The sequence below is a fragment of the Bufo gargarizans genome, chromosome 3, assembly GCF_014858855.1.
Source record: "Bufo gargarizans isolate SCDJY-AF-19 chromosome 3, ASM1485885v1, whole genome shotgun sequence".
Classification (NCBI taxonomy): Eukaryota; Metazoa; Chordata; class Amphibia; order Anura; family Bufonidae; genus Bufo; species Bufo gargarizans.
In genome coordinates, this window is record NC_058082.1 from 564,581,315 (window position 1) to 564,601,533 (window position 20,219).

General features: G+C 48.2%; 1 protein-coding gene across 1 annotated transcript in view; it reads right to left on the minus strand.

Moving 5' to 3' along the window:
- LOC122932841 (Down syndrome cell adhesion molecule homolog) overlaps positions 1–20,219 on the minus strand; it is a 406,234-nt gene that overhangs the window by 84,526 nt on the left and 301,489 nt on the right. Inside the window, 2 exon segments of the mRNA XM_044287480.1 lie at positions 3,925–3,979; positions 3,981–4,114. Coding sequence (XP_044143415.1) covers positions 3,925–3,979; positions 3,981–4,114 — 189 coding nt within the window.

Genomic DNA, 20,219 nt, shown 5'->3' on the forward strand with positions numbered 1-20,219 from the left:
TTCTGGCTTAAAAATTATGATTAATGGTCCATAGGCTGAAAACAGGCAGCTGCCTATTATTTATAGCATCAGAAAGTAGTGACTCTCATGCTCCATTACTTAACAGTTTTCTATCAGATGCAGAGCTCGCAGCTGTCACTGTATTATATCGTATCCTTTGTTATGAAGTTTGGGATAAGCAAATCTTATTTCTAAGCTTTTTCTGGACCAAAAAATAAATAAATGGTATGTTGATGGTTCTTATGGATTTGGTGACTAATCCGGAGGCCAAGGAACCAGGCCCAAAGTGGGAGATACTTTGGGGAGAGGGGGTTGATGGGTTATTTTTAGCTTCTCGTCCGGCAGGTCTCAAAACTTGTCTGGGCACAGCTCTGAAGCCCCCTTCTCCATTCCTGATGGATTCCTTCCCTAGCAGAGACTTGTCTCTTCTTGCTGCTGGCCACTCTAAATGTGGAGGGCCAAGACATGTCACCAGAGCCTGTGTGGGTCTCCATTTGATGTGTCAGTGATCAGCCTGTCACTCATATCGATCTTGTCATGGAACATTTAAAAATACAGTCTCTCACTCTGGATTACTGCATTACACAGATAATAAATTAGTTTGAATAAGAACTGTGTAATGCTTCACTTCACCTACGGTGGTGCTGTAGGGAAGCTGAACATTTCCAGCTGCCTGAACTCCACCCATTTAACTTGTGATAAAAAAGATTTTGCGGACTTCTTCTTGAGTACTGATGAAGTTTAAACCTACTGGTCCTATATTTTTTCATACCAAGGTTACTCCTGTATAGCTTTCAGCCTACTACTATTCCTCTACTAATGATCTTTCACTTCAGTTTGACATGCTCTCAAAACTTTCCCCCATAACCATTTGTCCTGTCTGATTATGCTACTGTTTCTCAATTTGGTACTTTGCCACAGGTACTTCCATATCTTGTCCTCTTTGGCCATTCTCAATGCTTAAACCCGAAAAGAACATTCCTCTTGTAAGGATTAAGAGGATTCCAGAGGTTTCTGAGACTCCATGTCTCACTGTTGCTAACATTAGTCCTTAGGTAAGATCCACCTTTTCACTATGCCAGAATTTATCTTTTATGGACCGGTCATCAGAGTCCTTACAGAAGACACAACAAAGAAGACGGACGGATAAAAATATATTGTAGCCCATGCCAAAAAGATTTGAGGAACTGATTTAGTATGTGGTCCTCACAGATCTCTCGGTTTATGGTACTTACAGACAACAAGAATTCAAACATTTTTATCCTGTTTGGGCTTAAAACTAATGGCACATTCGCCGACAAGGTCTGGTAATGGTGGGAACTGTGGATAAATTTGAAAAGTTGTTCACACAGGGCCCTTTAAAGTTACCGTTGAAGAAGAAATTTGTCCAATTAAAGAAAACGCGATCTAGCTTTATTTAAAATTAAGTGTGCTTTATAAATCTGAAGGTTTAACATAATAGACCCAATATCTCAAGAACTTAACTTAGTCCCTTGAGGACCATTTTAATTGCAGATTATATCACTGGAATTTCTTCAAGGGAACCTCAATTAACAGAGTCAACAACAAGTGAGGCCTTGAGTCAGTAGAGGAGGCATCACCTTGTATATTTGGAATAATCAGATGTCAGTAGCCCATCGTATGCTTTCAATTAGCTTCCTCCATTCTGCTGACCCCTAAAAATGGGAAAGAACCACCACTGGCTCCATTGAGACCCGATCTGGGTAGATCTTTGGGAAGAGAGGCTGGAATAGCTAATATTTCGGGAAGAGAAGTGATATTAGAAGATAAAGGTCAAGGAGAGAGCAGATTTACTTCTGAATGTGACTATACAGAACACAAAGCCATGATCTACTTTCCAAGAAGTGCAAACTGGATATACTAATGTTGAAAGCAAGCAAACAGTGCCTGATCCAGGGAAATGTATGCGGGCTTACAACTGCCACCACATAAATATTTATAGGCACAAAATATACTTTATAGAGAAAATGAGATACAGCAGTGGACTGTGCCAAAAATAAAAATCATAGCCTACTAAAAGTCACAAGGCTGATGAAGGTGAATGCAAACTATGTTACAGTGCAAACTATGACAAGCAACGTTCCTCAGATGCATCCATTAAATGATCTGAACAGCCAAGGAGAAGAGGATCCCCTGAGCCCCCTTAAAATGTTCAGAAAAGTCTTTGGGTGTCAGGCAAGAAATAAAACATTGGAGCCTTCAGCCAATGATCAACGTTCCAAAAACTCCTAGCTAGTGTCTATAGTTGCTGACACCTTCTATAACAGACCTGAACATTGCTGTTTTGATCCAGGGGTGCCCCAATACTCAATTCCTATCAGACTGTACCCCCTTCAACAGTGCCATGAACCAGATGCTTAAATTAACAGTACCCTAAATCAAAAGTGTCCCCATTAACATTGCTTTACAAACACTGTCATATTAACAGAGCTCCAGCTTGAAAATCCACCCATTAACAAAACTTCATCTAGCCAGGCCTATTAACAGTGTCCCAGCTCAAAAATGCACCCAACAACTGTGCCCACCTCACGGCACTCGACTACTCCAAACCAATGCACAAATTCAAAAGTGGTCCTATTAACTGTGCCCCAGCCAGTGTGCCCCCGCTGACCATTCTTCACCCAGACTTGCCCACCTTGAAACTGCTCCCACTAACTGTGCCCCAGCCAGGCAGCACCCTTGTTCAGTGATCCAGCCACATATTCTTTGGATTCTGCTCCATGCAGGAAGGAGTAAAGTATGAGTAGCCAATCAGTGGCACTCATTACAGTCCCTCCTCCGAGGACAAGGCTGCCGCTGAGATATCTGAGAGATAATAAGGCAGATCCAATTGGAAGCTGCTTCAGAGCTGGGTCACACAGGGCGGTATCGTGGGCACATGTGGCCCATGGTTTGTGCACCTGCACGCCTTTTTCTTGGTTTATAGCAGTGAAGTACAAAATAGCTTACCTGTATATAAGGGTTTATATATTATAGAGGCAAACCATGCGGATACTATGGGGTCTGTGAGTCCTCCTTTAGTACAGGACTCCCATCTCTACTGTACATAGTAATAGTGGTGGAGGAAACAAATACCAGGCCCCAGAGGGCATCATAATGTATAATAGTAATAATAATAATACCCTTTATTTCTATGTATGCCCCTAGCTTATATGTAATACAATACAAACATTGTCACATATTAATTTAAAGGCTACGTAAACCTTCGGAGGCAATTTTTTTTTAAAATGGTTGCATGTTACTCATTTTTCGCTAAAATTTTTTTTTTCAATTGGCCTTTATTAAAAATTTGAGCTGTTCTGTCACAAAGGGTTAACATGTTTTTGTAGCTGTGTGACTGGTACTTTCACTTTGTGGCGGTCATCTAATAGCCCTCATCTCTAAACTACTGAGGGGTCATAAAGACTTATTTAAGCCACATTCTTATCAGTAAGATTAGAACTGAGCTATAATGAGGAGTGTTTATAGGGTCAGAGAGCAGAGGTAAGGAGCCATCAGCTCCTGGTCTGACGGAAAAGACAGAAAATCCACAGGCTGCTACTAGAGCAGGCATGCTCAACCTGCAGCCCTCCAGCTGTTGCAAAACTACCCAGCATTCACAGACAGTCTACAGCTATCAGCCTGCAGCAAGGCATGGTGGGAGTTGTAGTTTTACAACAGCTGGAGGGCCACAGGTTGAGAATCCCAGCTCTGTACAGAAAAAAGGATGCCGTATTTTTTATTAAAGACCAATTTATAAAATTATTTTTAGCTTAAAATGAGTACAATGCAATAATAAAATAAAAAAAATTACCCCCAAAAGGTTTCAAATTAATTAAAGAACAGAGTAAAAAAAAAAAAGAAAAAAACTGGATAACTTATAATTACTTCCTGCTTTGGATGGGCAGGACAAGACTCCAGTACCTTTCCCAAGGGTTTTTGCCTCTATGATCTCACTGATGCGTCCAGGTCCCACTCCAGTTCTGGGCGGTCAGAGTAAATTTGTACCAAGTGCCGCATTTCAAATTTTCCAAGCGGTATGAGCGTTCGCTGGGACTGATGGGAAAACTGCCCCATTGTTCACTGTTATCCTCTGAATACTGAAGTATGTAACCTGTGGAGGATACATTAGAGTCATGACAAACTGCAGCGTTAACAGTATATAACGAGTTCATACAATGGAAAGAGAGAAAAACAATTTATTTAAAAAAGTTTCTTTTATCACTTCTTTGTTACATCGTCTCTTATGCTCACAGTCACATCTAAAGTTACTTACAAAATCCATCTGTGGTGCATTGCTGGAGCTCAGATGACAATTACACAGTTAGGCCTCATGCAGCAATTTGCGGTCCCCAATGCACGGGCAACGTCCATGCGGCAGCCGGGACGCATCGAGACCCATTCAACTTGAATGGGTCCGTGATCCGTCTGCACCGCAAAAAAAACAGAACATGTTCTATTTTTTTGCGGTGTGGAGGTGCGGACAGAAACACCACGGAAGCACTCCGTAGTGCTTCCGTGCCTTAATTTCGCACCGCAGCTCCGGATTTGCAGACCCGTTCAAGTGAATGGGTCCGCATCCGTGATGCGGGGAGCACACGGCCGGTGCCCGCATATTGCGGACCCGCTGTTTGAACACCCTTGAAAAAATTGATCCACTGCTGTGTTGAAGGGGTGGAGTCTGACACTGGGAATTCCTGTGTCATGCTCCACCCACTCAGGCTTTTCACTAGGCATAACAATAAGTCAGTTTTAATCAGGATCTTTCTTTAAAGTACAACTCCTGTGAAATCCAACATTTCCCAATCTGTAGTCTGTGTCTTAGGTCACTAAATCATAGAATATCCAGTACAATGCATTGGGACTGTTGCCTAGCAACAATTCAGGAATGTTCTAGGTGACCACCTAAACATGCTTAGCCCAGTGTATTCTGCTGTTGTCACCGAATCTCTTTCTGATTCTAAAGCACAACTACAAGCTCCTGGGCCCCAATGCAAAATCTGTATTTCGGTCCCCTCACCCATCATGTACTAATTATAATAGTGGTGTCTTCTCTTTTGTGCCCCCTCAGACACAAGAGGTGCAGCTGCTACCTCTACACCCACTAAAGCCCGTAGACGATGTAAGACTACTGTGTATGAATAATCTCTGCCCTGTCTCTGATCTGGAGTGTGCACACTGCTTGTGACATGCATGCTGCTGCACAGAGCACAATCTGCAGCCTCTCCTGTGCTCGAGACCCAAATCTACTGCATGTTTCTCTCCATCTTGGATCCATGTAGTTTCTGGTAGATGTTATCCGGCCACAGCTTGCTTTGTGATGACTGACATAGTCGGAGATGTAGGAAGGGGGTGAAAACAATTTGTCTCCTAAAGACGTTTGGTCACATGACTATCACAGTCCAATTAGCAAGAATCAAAGCGTTATACTTTGGGTGTGAATGGAGCATAAAACACAAAATTCTAACGGCCTAATGTAATACCCCAGAGTGGCAACTTTGGTGTATCCTGTGTCATCATATGTATTTATTGCCATGTCTTGCAAAATGTGTATTTATATTTCCTTGCAAATGTTATGTTTAAGTGTAATGTGCCTGGTCTACCAGCAGATGGCGGCAACAGTGGCAGAGTTAGTTTTCCTGGAGAGGAACCTTCTAGTTCCAGTCCAGCCCTCTATAGAGAAGGAGAAGTTTAGCTAGTGAGAGAGAGTCTGGAGGATCCGTGCCGGACAGGCCCTGCCTGTGAGTTCTAAATGGTTGCATGTCCCCTGCTGGGCTTGCATTGCCTAAAGCCAAGCTAAGTAAGCTTGAAGCCAGGAAGAAGTTTTCCTAGGATTATAGTGAGAGTCAGACTACAGAAAGCTAAGTTTCAGCAGAAGAGGAAAGGTTCCTATTTAAGTCAGCCAACATAGCAGAGCTGAAAGAGTACAGATATATAGCAGAGCTGAGAGTGTTTTCCTGCCAAAACCTGCTGATGACCAAGATAAAGTTTGGGAGATTGTTCCTTGATAAAATATTATGCAAAGTAAAGCTGTGTTCAACGTATATACAAAGTCTGGACTCAATTATTCCTTCATCATCCAAGTTAATCACCCCTTTTGCACTGCTTCGGATGACCACGTCTGGGATCCAGGGATATCCAGGTAGGAGCACCGTGACACAAGCATACAACACCTTCAGGGAGATTGTAGGTCACTCTACACCACTCTGGCAATCCTACTTCTGGGTATCAACACCACTATACTTAAAGGGGACTCCATGTTCTCGTTGCTTCAATGCAACTGGCATCACGACAACTAGCTCTATTAGAGGGACATATATTGTAAAAACCTCTAAAGGGGCAAGGGATACCCCAGGCCTGGCTAAACCATCTGTTGCACTAGTAAAACAAGATGTTTGCAAAATTATGAAAGGGGTTCTCCGAGCGATTTGGCAAGGGGCTTTCTAAAATAAAAAATAAAATAAAAAAAACCTCATGACACCTTATACACATCCCACCAGTCCCATGTCCATGTCTCTTTTACCCCTGATGCAATCCCTGCTGGGCCTGTTGTGAAAACGCCATATTCATTGTTCCAGTGGCCACTGCATGAACGCCAAGTCACTGCTGTAGGTGGCAGCGGTCATGGGAGTGATGACTGGCATGTGCAGGCCGAGCAGGGATCCAAGCGGAGGTGAAGGACAGTCTGGACTTTTTAAAACTAAGGTTTTTATTTAGTTTACAAAGCCCCTTGCTTTGTGCCTAATTTGTAGAAATCATGGAGAACCCCTTTAAATACATTATAATGATGCAAACTATAAAATGCTTTCCAATCCAAAAAGTTTTCCTTTATTGCTCTGGATCAGCATTTGCAAAAGCTCAATTAATTTCAGCAGCTGTTCACACTTTGCTGCTGGACTCGAGTTGCTGGATCTTCTCCCAAGCTGTCTAATGGAGAAAAACAGTCCTGGGAATGGAGGGACATAAGGGCGCGTGTCCTGCCCTGTGTCGGTATTATTGATGGCCCAGTTTTCGTTAAAGGGACACAACCAATCTGTCTGATACCAGGGAATAAGGGAGCAAAATGAAACCGTGTCCTCATCTCACAAAACAGATCGATTATTAAACCTGCCATGAGATCACCTACAGTCCCTGACCCTTTATAGGAGGGTACCTAGACTTTTGCAACCATTTTTTTGCTTTAATCTGCATATAAAAACCTAACAACCCATCGTCAAAGATTTTCTCAATTTGTGTATGCAGCAATTCCCTACTATTTTGTCTGTGTCAGTCTTCCCTGCAGCTCTTGAATTCCATTCATGGGTCAAGAAAATCAATATAGAATGAAGTCAAGTGTCTGAAATTACACTGTGGCGTGTTAATAAATATCACCCGCAAGCAATGCTGTCTTTGTGCCTGCAGTCTACGAGTGGGGTTCTTGGAATGAGAGGGATGAAAACAAATGACCTGGAAAGGTAGCGCCCAACACACAGAAGACCAAGCTTCTGGGTTGCATGCAGTGGCATACCAACCATAGAGATAGGAAACATGATTGGTATGGACGGCAGCTTTATGCTTCAACTGACACCGTCATAGTGGCTACCTGCAGCCACCACTAGGGGGAGCTCTCTGCATACAGAAAGGGTGCCTAATGGTATGGATTCCTGTACTAAACTAGTTCCTGACACTGTCATCTGCAGCAACCACTATGGTAGAGGTCGGAAATCTTCAGCACAATAGCTGCTGTGAGACTACAACTCCCAGGATGCACATTTGCTCAGTTGTCCTTCTAACTCACATAGAAATGACAGGAGGATTCTGGGAGTTGTAGTTTCAGAACAGCTGGAGGGCTAGAGTGTCATGGAACCATGAACCAGACGTACAACAAGAGATAAGTGGAAAATAAGAAGGTTTTATTGAAGAGCAAGCCGTAGCAAAGTCCGAACGGATGGCTAAACCGAAGCAGGGTCTTGCGGAGACAGAGGTCAGGAACCAGAAGGGTAGTCAGACGAAGCCAGGAACAGGAACCAACGGGGTAGTCAGACGAAGCCGGAATCAGGAACCAACGGGGTAGTCAGACGAAGCCGGAATCAGGAACCAACGGGGTAGTCAGACGAGGCCAGGATCAGGAACCAGAAGCAGCAGCAGTCTTGGAAGCATGTGAACACAGGAGGACCAAGCAAGGAACTGAAGCCACAGAACTCCTATATATATGAGCTAGGCATACAGCTCCTCCCAGTGGGAAGGAGGAGCCGCAGGGTGGGAGGCTACAAGAAAACCCAGAAACCAAGATGGCCGCCAGCACATGTCAAACGAAGGGAACAGCAAGGAGGTAAGACCATGACAGTACCTCCCCCTCAAGGGCCCCTCCTCCGCGGAGTAAGGAACGGTTTCTGAGGGAAGCGTGCGTGGAAGGCTCGGAGCAAGACTGGAGCATGGACATCTGCGGAGGGAACCCAGGAACGCTCCTCTGGACCATAACCACGCCAATGGACCAAAAACTGCACCCGGCCGCGGACCAGGCGTGAGTCCAGGATATTGCTCACCTCATACTCCTCACGATTGCCCACTTGGACCGGACGAGGCCGAGGAATCGAGGAAGTGAAACGATTACACACCAGTGGCTTCAACAGGGAGACATGAAACACGTTGGAGATCCGCATGCCAGGAGGAAGCGCAAGGGCATAGGCTACCGGGTTTACCCTGCGAAGCACTCGGAAGGGACCAACAAAGCGAGGCGCCAGCTTGGGAGTGGGCACTCGAAGGTTGAGGTTGCGGGTGGACAACCATACGCGGTCTCCGACCTGGTAGGAAGGAGCGGGCGCTCGTCTGCGATCAGCCTGGAGTTTCTGGCGCTGCGCAGAGACCTCAAGGGACCTCTGGATCTGTACCCAAGAAGCACGTAGGACGGAAAGGTGATCCTCCACAGCCGGAATATCCTGGGGAGAGAATACCTCCGGTAACACGGCAGGTTGGAACCCATAATTGGCCATGAAGGGAGATGTCCCAGAGGAAGAGTTCACCGCCGTGTTCCTGGCAAACTCAGCCCAAGGCAGGAGGTCAACCCAATTGTCTTGGTGATCGGAGACATAGCAACGAAGGAATTGCTCCAAGGCCTGATTGGATCGTTCTGCGGCCCCATTGGACTGAGGGTGGTAGGCCGAGGAGAAAGAGAGATGAATCCCCAACTGGGAGCAAAAGGCGCGCCAGAACCTGGACACAAACTGACTCCCCCGATCCGACACAATCTCCTTGGGCAAACCGTGCAACCGGAAGACCTCCCTGGCAAAAATCGAGGCCAACTCTTGTGCAGAGGGTAACTTCTTGAGAGGAACACAGTGGCACATTTTGGAAAACCGATCCACAATCATGAGAATGACCGTATGGCCTCGGGATGCAGGGAGGTCCACAATGAAATCCATCCCCAGGTGTGACCATGGACGCTCCCCGGTGGCTATGGGTTGCAAAAGGCCCAACGGAAGGTGCCGAGGGGACTTACTCTGGGCACAAACGGAGCATGCCGCTACATATGCGGCGATGTCGGAACGTAGAGAAGGCCACCAGAACAGACGTGAAACCGCCCAGGACAGCTGATTCTTTCCAGGGTGCCCCGCGGCCTTGGAGTTATGGTAGGTTCGCAACAACCGAGTGCGCAACTCCTCAGGCACAAAACATCTGCCGTTGGGTCTCCCAGAGGGAGCACCAGATTGAGCCGCCAAAATCTGCTCACCCAGAGGAGAAGTCAGGCTGGTGCGAATAGCGGCCAGGATCTGATTCGGGGGTATGACCGTAGTCGGAATCGACTCCTCCCCGGACAGCTCGGAGTACTGCCGTGATAAGGCATCCGCTCTGATGTTCTTGGAGCCGGGTAGGTAGGAGACCACGTAATTAAAACGTGACAAGAACAGAGCCCATCTGGCCTGACGTGGTGTCAATCTCTTGGCCTCAGAGAGGTAGGTCAGATTCTTGTGGTCCGTCAGGATGAGAACGGGAACCACCGAGCCCTCGAGCAAGTGCCTCCATTCTTTAAGGGCCTGCACGATGGCCAATAACTCCCTGTCACCAATCTGATAGTTGCACTCCGCGGAAGACAGTTTCCGGGAGTAAAACCCACAAGGAAGCAGAGGACCCTCTGGTGTTCTACGCTGAGACAGGAGGGCGCCTACTCCCGTCTCAGACGCGTCCACCTCGAGGACAAAAGGCAACCCAGGGTTGGGATGCGACAGAATCGGAGCCGACACAAAGGCGGACTTTAGAGCCTCAAAAGCTCGGATGGCCTCGAGCGGCCAGACCTGAGGATTACTGCCCTTCCTGGTCAGATCCGTGAGAGGCTTGGCTAGCATGGAAAAGTCCCTGATGAACTTCCGATAATAATTGGCGAAGCCCAAAAAGCGCTGCAGGGCACGAAGCCCACTGGGCTGGGGCCACTGTAAGACAGCCGAAACCTTCTCAGGATCCATGGAGAACCCCTCAGCGGAAATGATGTAACCTAAGAAGGTTACCTGGGATCGGTGAAATTCGCATTTCTCAAGCTTACCGAACAGCTTGTTCTCTCGTAAGCGTTGCAACACTCGTCTGACATCCAGAATGTGGGCCTCCATGGATGCAGAATATACCAAGATGTCATCCAAATAGACCACCACACACTGCTGCAACAGGTCACGGAAAACATCGTTGATGAATTCCTGGAAGACTGCGGGCGCATTGCACAACCCAAAGGGCATAACCAAGGATTCATAATGACCGGTCCTGGTGTTAAACGCGGTCTTCCACTCATCGCCCGCCTTGATCCTTACCAGGTTATATGCCGCCCTCAGGTCGAGTTTGGTAAAGACCGTGGCCCCTTTGAGGCGATCGAACAGCTCGGAAATCAAGGGTATCGGGTAAGCGTTCTTGATCGTGATGCGATTGAGACCCCTGTAATCGATGCAAGGCCTCAACTCGCCGCCCTTCTTTTTCACAAAGAAAAATCCAGCCCCTGCCGGGGACGAGGATTTGCGAATGTGTCCGCGTGAAAGCGCCTCCCTCACGTACTCCTCCATGGCCTCATTCTCCGCTACCGACAGTGGATAGACTTTGCCACGAGGAGGAACGGCACCGGATTGTAACTCTATGGCACAATCGTATGGGCGGTGCGGAGGTAGGGCAACCGCGCGCACCTTATCGAATACATCCCGGTACTCTTCGTATTCAGGAGGCAACAGAGAGTCCGAGGAAGTACACAGCAACTTGACAGGCCCATGGATGCAACTAGCCCCACACTGCGGTGACCACGAGAGGATCTCGACCGATCTCCAATCGAAAGTCGGATTATGCTTCTGGAGCCAGGGGTACCCCAAGACCACCGAGTAGTGTGGAGACGAAATAACCTGGAGACAGACCGACTCTCTGTGAACGGCACCAATGGCCATCCCCACTGGAAGGGTCTCATGAGTCACGTGTGGCGGCAGAAGGGGTCTGCCGTCTATCGCCTCAAGAGCCAGTGGGGAACCTCGAGGCTGCAGAGGAATGGAATTGGCGGCAACGAACACTCTATCAATGAACAAACCACCAGCACCAGAGTCCACCAACGCCTGGGTCGTCACCGAGCCCCCGACCCAGGAGAGGACAACCGTGATCAGTGGTTTGTCAACACGGGAAACCGGGGACGAGGAGACTCCACCCAAGATCTGCCCCCGACAGGACCTCAGGTGCGAGCGTTCTCCCGGACGGTTCGGACATGCCAACCGAAAATGCCCACCGAGACCACAGTACATGCATCGGCCCTCGCGTCTCCGGAGTACCCTCTCCCCCTCAGACAGGCGAGCAAACCCCCGCTGCATGGGTTCACCCCCAGACAAGTCATCCCCAGGAGGCGTGGGAGGAGAGGGAGGCACGGGTGGGACAGCAAACGTAGGCGCCAATCTGTTAGGAGACCTCCGCAGGCTCTCCTTAAAGGAAGGTCTCTCCCTGAGTCTGGTGTCAATCAAAATCAGGAAAGAAATAAGAGACTCGAGCTCCACTGGTAGGTCCTTAGCTGCAACCTCATCCTTCAAGGCATCCGAGAGACCATGAGAGAAAGCAGCGACCAGAGCCTCATTATTCCAGCCCACCTCTGCTGCCAGGGTACGAAACTCAATGGCGTATTCAGCTACGGATCGTGAACCCTGTCTGATGGACATAAGGAGCTTCGCAGCAGAGGCAGCACGAGCCGGCACATCGAATACCTTCCGAAGAGAAGCAACAAAACCGGAAAACTCGGCAACCACCGGATTGTTGTTCTCCCATAAAGGGCTGGCCCAGGCCAAGGCCTTGTCCGAGAGCAGCGAGATCAAGAAGCCCACCCTTGATCTCTCAGTAGGAAAGGCATGTGGCAGCAACTCGAAGTAAATGCCCACCTGGTTAAGGAAACCTCGGCACTGAGTTGGCTCTCCCCCAAAGCGCTGTGGAAGGGGGGCAGAACCGGTCATACCCTGAAACACCACAGGCGCAGCAACAGGTGTCAGGGTAGACTCTGGCGCAACAACCGGAGCGGCAGTAGGAGCGGGGCCAGGAGCGACAACCGACCCATCGGCAACGGAAGCTAAATGAGCCGTGCGTTCAAGCAGGGTTTGCAACGCCACAGCGAACCGACCCAACAGGTGATCCTGCTGATCAAGTCTGGCAACCAGCGTAGGTAGCGAGGGTGGCCCTGTACCGTCAGAATTCATGGCTTGGTCCTAATGTCATGGAACCATGAACCAGACGTACAACAAGAGATAAGTGGAAAATAAGAAGGTTTTATTGAAGAGCAAGCCGTAGCAAAGTCCGAACGGATGGCTAAACCGAAGCAGGGTCTTGCGGAGACAGAGGTCAGGAACCAGAAGGGTAGTCAGACGAAGCCAGGAACAGGAACCAACGGGGTAGTCAGACGAAGCCGGAATCAGGAACCAACGGGGTAGTCAGACGAAGCCGGAATCAGGAACCAACGGGGTAGTCAGACGAGGCCAGGATCAGGAACCAGAAGCAGCAGCAGTCTTGGAAGCATGTGAACACAGGAGGACCAAGCAAGGAACTGAAGCCACAGAACTCCTATATATATGAGCTAGGCATACAGCTCCTCCCAGTGGGAAGGAGGAGCCGCAGGGTGGGAGGCTACAAGAAAACCCAGAAACCAAGATGGCCGCCAGCACATGTCAAACGAAGGGAACAGCAAGGAGGTAAGACCATGACATAGAGGTTGCTGATCCCTGCACTAGGGGGAGCTCACTGCATAGAGATAGAGCACATAAATGATATGGATCCAAGCACTAAATTGGTTCCTGAAATTGTCATTGTTGCTACCTGCAGCCACCACTAGGGGTAGCTCATTGTATAGAGGCATGGCACATGACTTGTATAGATCCCAGCACTAAACTGCTCCCAGACACTGTCATAGTGGCAACCTGCAGCCACCACTAGGGGGAGCTCATTGCATAGAGACAGGGCACAGGGCAGGTATAGATCCCAGCACCAGGCACTGTCATAGTGGCTATCTGCAGTCACCATTAGGGGAACTAACTGCATTGAGATAGGGCATATAATTGGTATGGATCCCAGCATTAAACTGCACCCTACACTGTCATAATTGCTACCTGCAGCCACCACTAGGGAGAGATCACTGCATACAGATTTATTCAACTTCCTATATACAGTTAGCTCCCCCTAGTGGTGGCTCTATACCTGCCAGAATTCTATAATATTGATATAGTATATTTGAAGGAGCTCTCATTTCGTTAATGGGGCCCATTTAGAGTTTTGCTATGGGAACCTATACAGCAGATGACCTACTTAGGGTAGTGCCACTCCCTTGGAGATGTTAGGGAACATTATTGTGAGTGTTAATGTTTACTCCGTAAGATTCGTGACTATGAATGTAAGAAATCACCGACACCCAAACACAAGATATCAAAGGTAGAGACATGTCATGTTATTCATCTCGGGAGCGTCAGAGCGTTTCCTTTGATGATCTTCCCTCTCCTTAACAGTGGAAAACATCCTGACAGGACTTTGAAAAAGAAATGTTCTAATGCTGGAGTAACAAAGCAATCACCAAGACGTGCGCAAGGTGTCTTGTCACTACAAAGAGCAGGAGAGACTCTGTGTTGTGTCCTCTTCTGTCAAATCCTGGGAAATTCCAGACAGCTAATGTATATGGGTCTGGTGACCGATAGAAATTAACGAATTTTAGAAAAATTCGGTCCGGCCAGTTCGCCGTATTTGTCGAAAAAATTTGGTTTGATCCAAATTTATTCGTGGTGAATCGCATTAAAAAATGGCTATTGCCTGGCTGCAGTGAGCCTTTATATTGGTGTAGAACACGGTGTCTTGCAGTAACATGCATAGGGAGTCTACTATGGTAGTGAGAACAATAACCCCCAAAGCACAGATCCTGTCTGTGGAGCATCCGCCTTCACTCGGTCAGCATTTGGTCAGTAATCCATCAGTATTGCTAAAGGCAAAAAAACACTTGAGTGGATCCAAAACAGAGATGACACGTGAATGGAATATTTGCATGTCTTCTGTGTTTTGTACCCCCACTCCTGCTTTTGGCTACCAAATCATAAGCCAATTCTAATGCAAAATAGGGACCATGGCATGCAGGCCTTCCAGCTGTTACATAGACAGGATCCGTTGTGCGTTTAATTTTTCCCTCATTCTGACAGATCAGAAGAAGTGTCAAATAAATGATGATGTCAGTTAGGCCGAAAGGCAAAATAGTGGCTCAGTCATGAAGTGGTGAGGTAGAAGCAGCATGAGGAGACCACAGAGTGGCCCAATGGCAGAGTCTGTAGGTGGCAGCAGCATCAGGAGGAGGCCAGAGAGTGGCACAATGACAGTTGTGGAGGTGGCAGCAGCATTAGGAGGCCACAGAGTGGCAGAATGACAGTGTGAAGGTGGCGGAAGTATCAGGAAGAGGCCACAGAGTGGCACAATGACAATGTGGAGGTGGCAGCAGCATCATCAGGAGGCCACAGAGTGGCACAATGAGAGAGTGTGGAGGTGGCGGCAGCAGCATCAGGAAGAGGCTACAGGGTGGCACAATGACAATGTTGAGGTGGCAGAAGAAGCATCAGGAGGCCACAAAGTGGGAAGGTGACATAGTGTTGAGGTATCAGCAGCAGGAGACCACAGAGTGGCAAGATGACATAGTGTGGAGATGGCAGCAGCATCAAGAGACCACAGAGTGTCAAGGTGACATAGTGTTGAGGTGGCCGCAGCATCAGGAGGCCACAGAGTGTCAAGGTGACATAGCGTGGTGGTGGCAGCATCAGGAGACCACAGAGTGGCAAGGCGACATAGTGTGGAGGTGGCAGCAGCATCAGGAGACCATAGAGTGACCCGGTGACAGAGTGGGGAGGTAGCTGGCAATACCAGTACCAGCTGAAGATGGTGGGTGAAAGAAGGAACACTTGGCATCAGATGTATGACATCAGCCAGGTGGCAGCATCAGAATAGTAGTTGAGGCAGGTAGCCAGTAGAAACCGGTCTCTTTTGTCATAGTGTTGGTGTGGCACCATGGATGATCTATTCTGATGCATCAGGCATTGGTGGGTGGAAATCCTGGCTGATCCATGCCTGATTCATCTCGACAAAGGTCAGTCTCTTCACATTTTGGGTGGACAGGCGAGTTCTTCTTGGGGTAACTATGGCTCCCACCGCACTAAACACCCGCTCTGATGCCACAATACTGGCCGGGCAGGACAGATTTTCCAGGGCAAACTCTGCCAGGTGCGGCCACAAATCAAGTTTGGCTGCCCAGTAGTCCAGCGGATCTTCAATATGGGGTGGCAGGTTGCTGTCCAAGTATGCCACTATCTGCTGCTTCAGGTCCTGCTCCAGGTCTAGCTGCTGCTGGTGAGTAGTTTCTTCACTAGGTGAGTGAAAAAAGCTGCTCATCAGCAACTCTAGACTCAGGGTGCTGCTGATGGAGCTGGAACTGCTCCCCCGCCCCCAACATTGCCACAGCTGACATGGCAGAGGAACAAGAGCACAGAGGGCCATCCCAGTCAGACCTGTGAAACAATGGACGATGGCGCAGATAGGCAGCGGCCAACTGACTACATAGGATGTCTCTATAGTAGTTCAGCTTGTCCTCCCTCTCAGTGTGTTTAAAAAAAAGGCCCCCATTTTGGACCGGTAGCGAGGGTCCAACAAGTTGGAGAGCCCGAAGTCATCCCTCTGCCGAATGCTGAGCCTGAAGACCTCCCTCTGCCGAATGTTGACAATTCGGCTGTCACTACGCAAGCAAGTGAGCATGCATCGGGCCATTTGTGCAAGTGACTCGGAGGGACTCCCTGCCTCCATCTCCTTTGCATATTGCCACGGTGTGTCTGGGTCCTCTACATATAGTCTTCCTCATCGCCCTGTAGCTCCTCTGGCTGCTCCTGCTCCTCCTCTTCTGTCACCTGTGTATAAAAACCACCCATTTCACCACACATTGCTTGTGCTTCAATATCCTCCCCCTCCAGTACAGCCCCCACAGGGCTCACGTGGCCGTGAGATCTAGGCGCCACGTCAGTCAGATTTACCAGCATCTGTTCCAGGACATGAAGCAGTGGAATGACATTGTTCATCCTGTAGTCCTGGTGACTGACAAATAACGTGGCCTCCTCAAAGAGCCTGAGCAAGTGGCAGGTGTCACGCAAGAGCTGCCACTGGCTGACATCGAAGTTACACAGGGGAGTACTCCTGTCCGCTTGGATCATCAAGAAATCGTTTACAACCTTTCTTTGTTCATGTAGTCGGTCCAACATATGGAGGGTGGAATTCCAATGGTTGGAAACGTTGCATATCAGCCTATGTTGGGGGATGTCGTTCTTCCGCTGCAGCTCAAGGATGGTGTGCTTTGCGGTGTACGAGTGGCTGAAGTGCATGCAAAGTTTCCTGGCCATTTTTAGGATGTTTTGCAGATGGGTGGAAGACTTCAGAAACCCCTTGACAACCAGATTAAACATGTGTGCCAGGCAGGGCGCATGGCTCAGCCCTCCTTGACGCAGCGCCGACACCATGTTCTTCCTGTTGTCGGTCACCATGGTTCCGATTTTGAGTTGTCGCAGAGAAAGACAGGATTCAATTTCTTGATGAAGGACACGGAGCAGTTCCTCCCCTGTGTGACTCCGTTCACTTAGGCAAATGAGGTGCACAACAGCGTGACACTGCCGTGCCCTGCACATGTGGTATGCTAGAGGGGCACTGTGTATTGTCCCTGCAGTGGATGGCTGAGGACACGGTGGAGGATGAGGAGGCAAAGGCGGACATTGTCGCAGGACCAACGGCGTGAGAATGTGGAGATGGAAGCGGCGTCATCTGGCCAAGTTGCTGGTATGGCTGTGAAGGAACCACATTCACACAGTGGGCCATAAAGGACATGTATTGTCCCTGACCGTAGTTACATCTCCGCTGCCGTGCACTTTGGCAGACACTGACAGGCTCAAGGACTGGCCCACCCTCTGTTCTACATGTGTGTGCAGGTCTGGTACTGCCTTTTTGGCATAGAAATGACGGCTTGGGACTCTCCACCTCGGCTTGGCACAAGCCATCAGTTCTCTGAAAGGTACAGAGTCCACCACTTGGAAAGGGAGGGACTGCAGCACCAGCAACTTGGCCAGGAGCACATTCAACTTCTGCGCCGTTGGATGAGTGCACACATACTGTTGTCTCTTGGCAATCGCTTCAGTGATCAATTGCTGACGGAATGACTGACGAGGAGAAGGGGGAGGAGGAGGAGCATCAGGACTAGCAGATGATGGTAAGGACAGACAGTTCCCTTCGGCTAAGGTGGTGGAGCCTTTACTGCCTGAAACCGGGTGCGTGCCACTGGGTGATGCAGCGGCAGGCTGGACCACCTCATCGGAGCCACGGTTCTCCCAGGCCACTTTATGGTGACACTGCATATGTTGACGCAGGGCCGTGGTGCCAACATTGGCACCCTGCCCACGCTTCACTTTCTGCCCACAGATTCTATTCTACAGATTGCTGGTCAAGACACGCCTGCTAGATGACATTAGGAGCTCAGGCCTCTCGCTGCAACTCCTGCTGCCATGGCCCCTTACTCCGCTGCGACCTGTGCCTGCGGCATAAACATTTAGGCCTCTGCCACTCCCCTGTGCAGGGCCTGGCACTTCTGTCTGACATACTCTTAGATCAAATAAGTAAATAAACACCCCAAAAAAATCTGTAATTTTCTCACTTCACCACTCAACGGCTAATAAGCCCTTTTTTTCCCCCACTAATACACGCCAAAGAAGGTTTTAGAACATATAACTGCACCACTGAACGGCAAATAGGCCCTTACTTTTTTCCACTTATACATGCCACAAAAGGCTTTAGAACAAACTGCATCGTAGAACGGCAAATAATATATATTTTTTTGCCACTAATACACGCCAAAAAGGGCTGTAATTTTCGCACTTCACCACACAACGGCTAATAAGCCCTTTTTTCCCCACTAATACAAGCCTAAAAATGCTTATAGAACATATAACTGCACCGCACAAGGGCAACTAAGACGTAGAAATATTTATTTGTAATAAACCCTGCTAATGTCTGTAACACCCCAATAACAAGAACGGTTTGCTGTAAATATGGGAGCTGTATAATGGCAATTTGGATCCGCAGTCAGTGCAGCAAGGTGTAATAGGATTGTTCCTATTACCCAGGCTGTAACCTCCCCTACTGAACCCTTTTCAACATAAAAGCTGTGGAATGATTCCTCACTATTCTTTCCCTGAACTTCTATACAACAAAATAAAAGTTTTAAAGTCTTTCCTAGCACTGTCCCTAGCGCCTGCTGACGTCTCTCCCTGCACTAAGTACACTGGAAAATGGCAGAATCCAAGATGGCTGAGGCTATTTATAGGGCTGTGACATCACAGGGCTGGCTGGCTGCTGATTTGCTGCATGCATGGCATTGTGGGTGATCCCGCCTTCCCAGAGTTCCTTGCTCCATGTCCTAACAAGTGCGGCATCCGTTTTAGGAAAAAATTTGATTCGTTACCATGAAGCATGAGCAAAATTAGGATTTGGTGCAAATCAAATTTTTTCTGAAATTCGGTTCGAACTCCACTTCGTCAACTTTGATTCGCTTATCTCTAGTGATCAACATGGCCACCATTAAAGCTGGGATGTCACTCAGCTCTTCCAGACTTCTGAATGGCAAATGTGCCTACCAATGCATTTTCCTGTGGGAGGTGTTGGTTGTCATCCAGCGAGAGTCATAGCTTGACTCCAATTTGGGGGGTTGCCCTACCAAAAATGGGCCAGTCAGAAGTGTGTGTGTAAAACTGTACTATTTTATCTCCTTAATAAAAGGCCTCATGCACATGACCGTATTTTGCATCCGTGTCTGATCCGCACTTTTTGAGGACCCCATAGAAAGTGGAATGTCACTGGATCCACAAAAAATGTGGATCGGACGCAGATCCCATATACGGCCTATGAGTCCCCCAAAGTATTAAAGGGGTTGTCCAAGTGATTTGTTTGTTCTTTGTATGTTTCTAACTAATCAAATGTAAAGGGTTTACAATGCACTTACTGCATCTGCAGTGGCTGCTTTCTCAGATTTCACTGAGGGTCACATGACCTGTGAGGTCAGCCTCTCTCCCTGCTCTGATGTTTTGTGCACAAGCCTGAGAGAGCAGATATGAGTGTGCACATGACACATCACTCTGCTGGCCACGCCCCCCTACCGTCTGCTGCCTCCCTGGATTCTTTCAGGAAATACTTTAACTCCTTCAGTAGCACAGACTCAGGGCTGAATGCTTTACTGAGTAGCTGCAGGCAGTGAGGAGACAAATGCTGGGCACAGGAGCTGACACAGGAGTTCTGCAGAGCATTGGAGCATTGCACAAGAACAGGTAGGGGGAAGATCCTGTGTGTATCAGCAGTGTCATAGTACAGCTAGGACTGGTAATCCTACACATACAACATGCTGCTGGGTTTCCCAGCAGACAGACATGTCACTCAGGGCAGCACTTGTATTCACTTCCGTTGCAGAGCTGGGGGAGGGGCAGAGATTGTTGTTATTGCAGGTAAACAAAGGGCCAGAAGAGAATCAGGGAAATGAGGAAATATATATATTTTTTGCCTAAAACTTTCTTAACTTAGGTTATATATTGCTGCTCATCAGATTTACAGTGATATATATATTTTTTTTCATAACTCGGACAACCCCTTTAAGGCACACCAGTGACAGTTACCTCTACCGATTCTTCTGGTTTCCTGGAACAGGTGTCATTTTG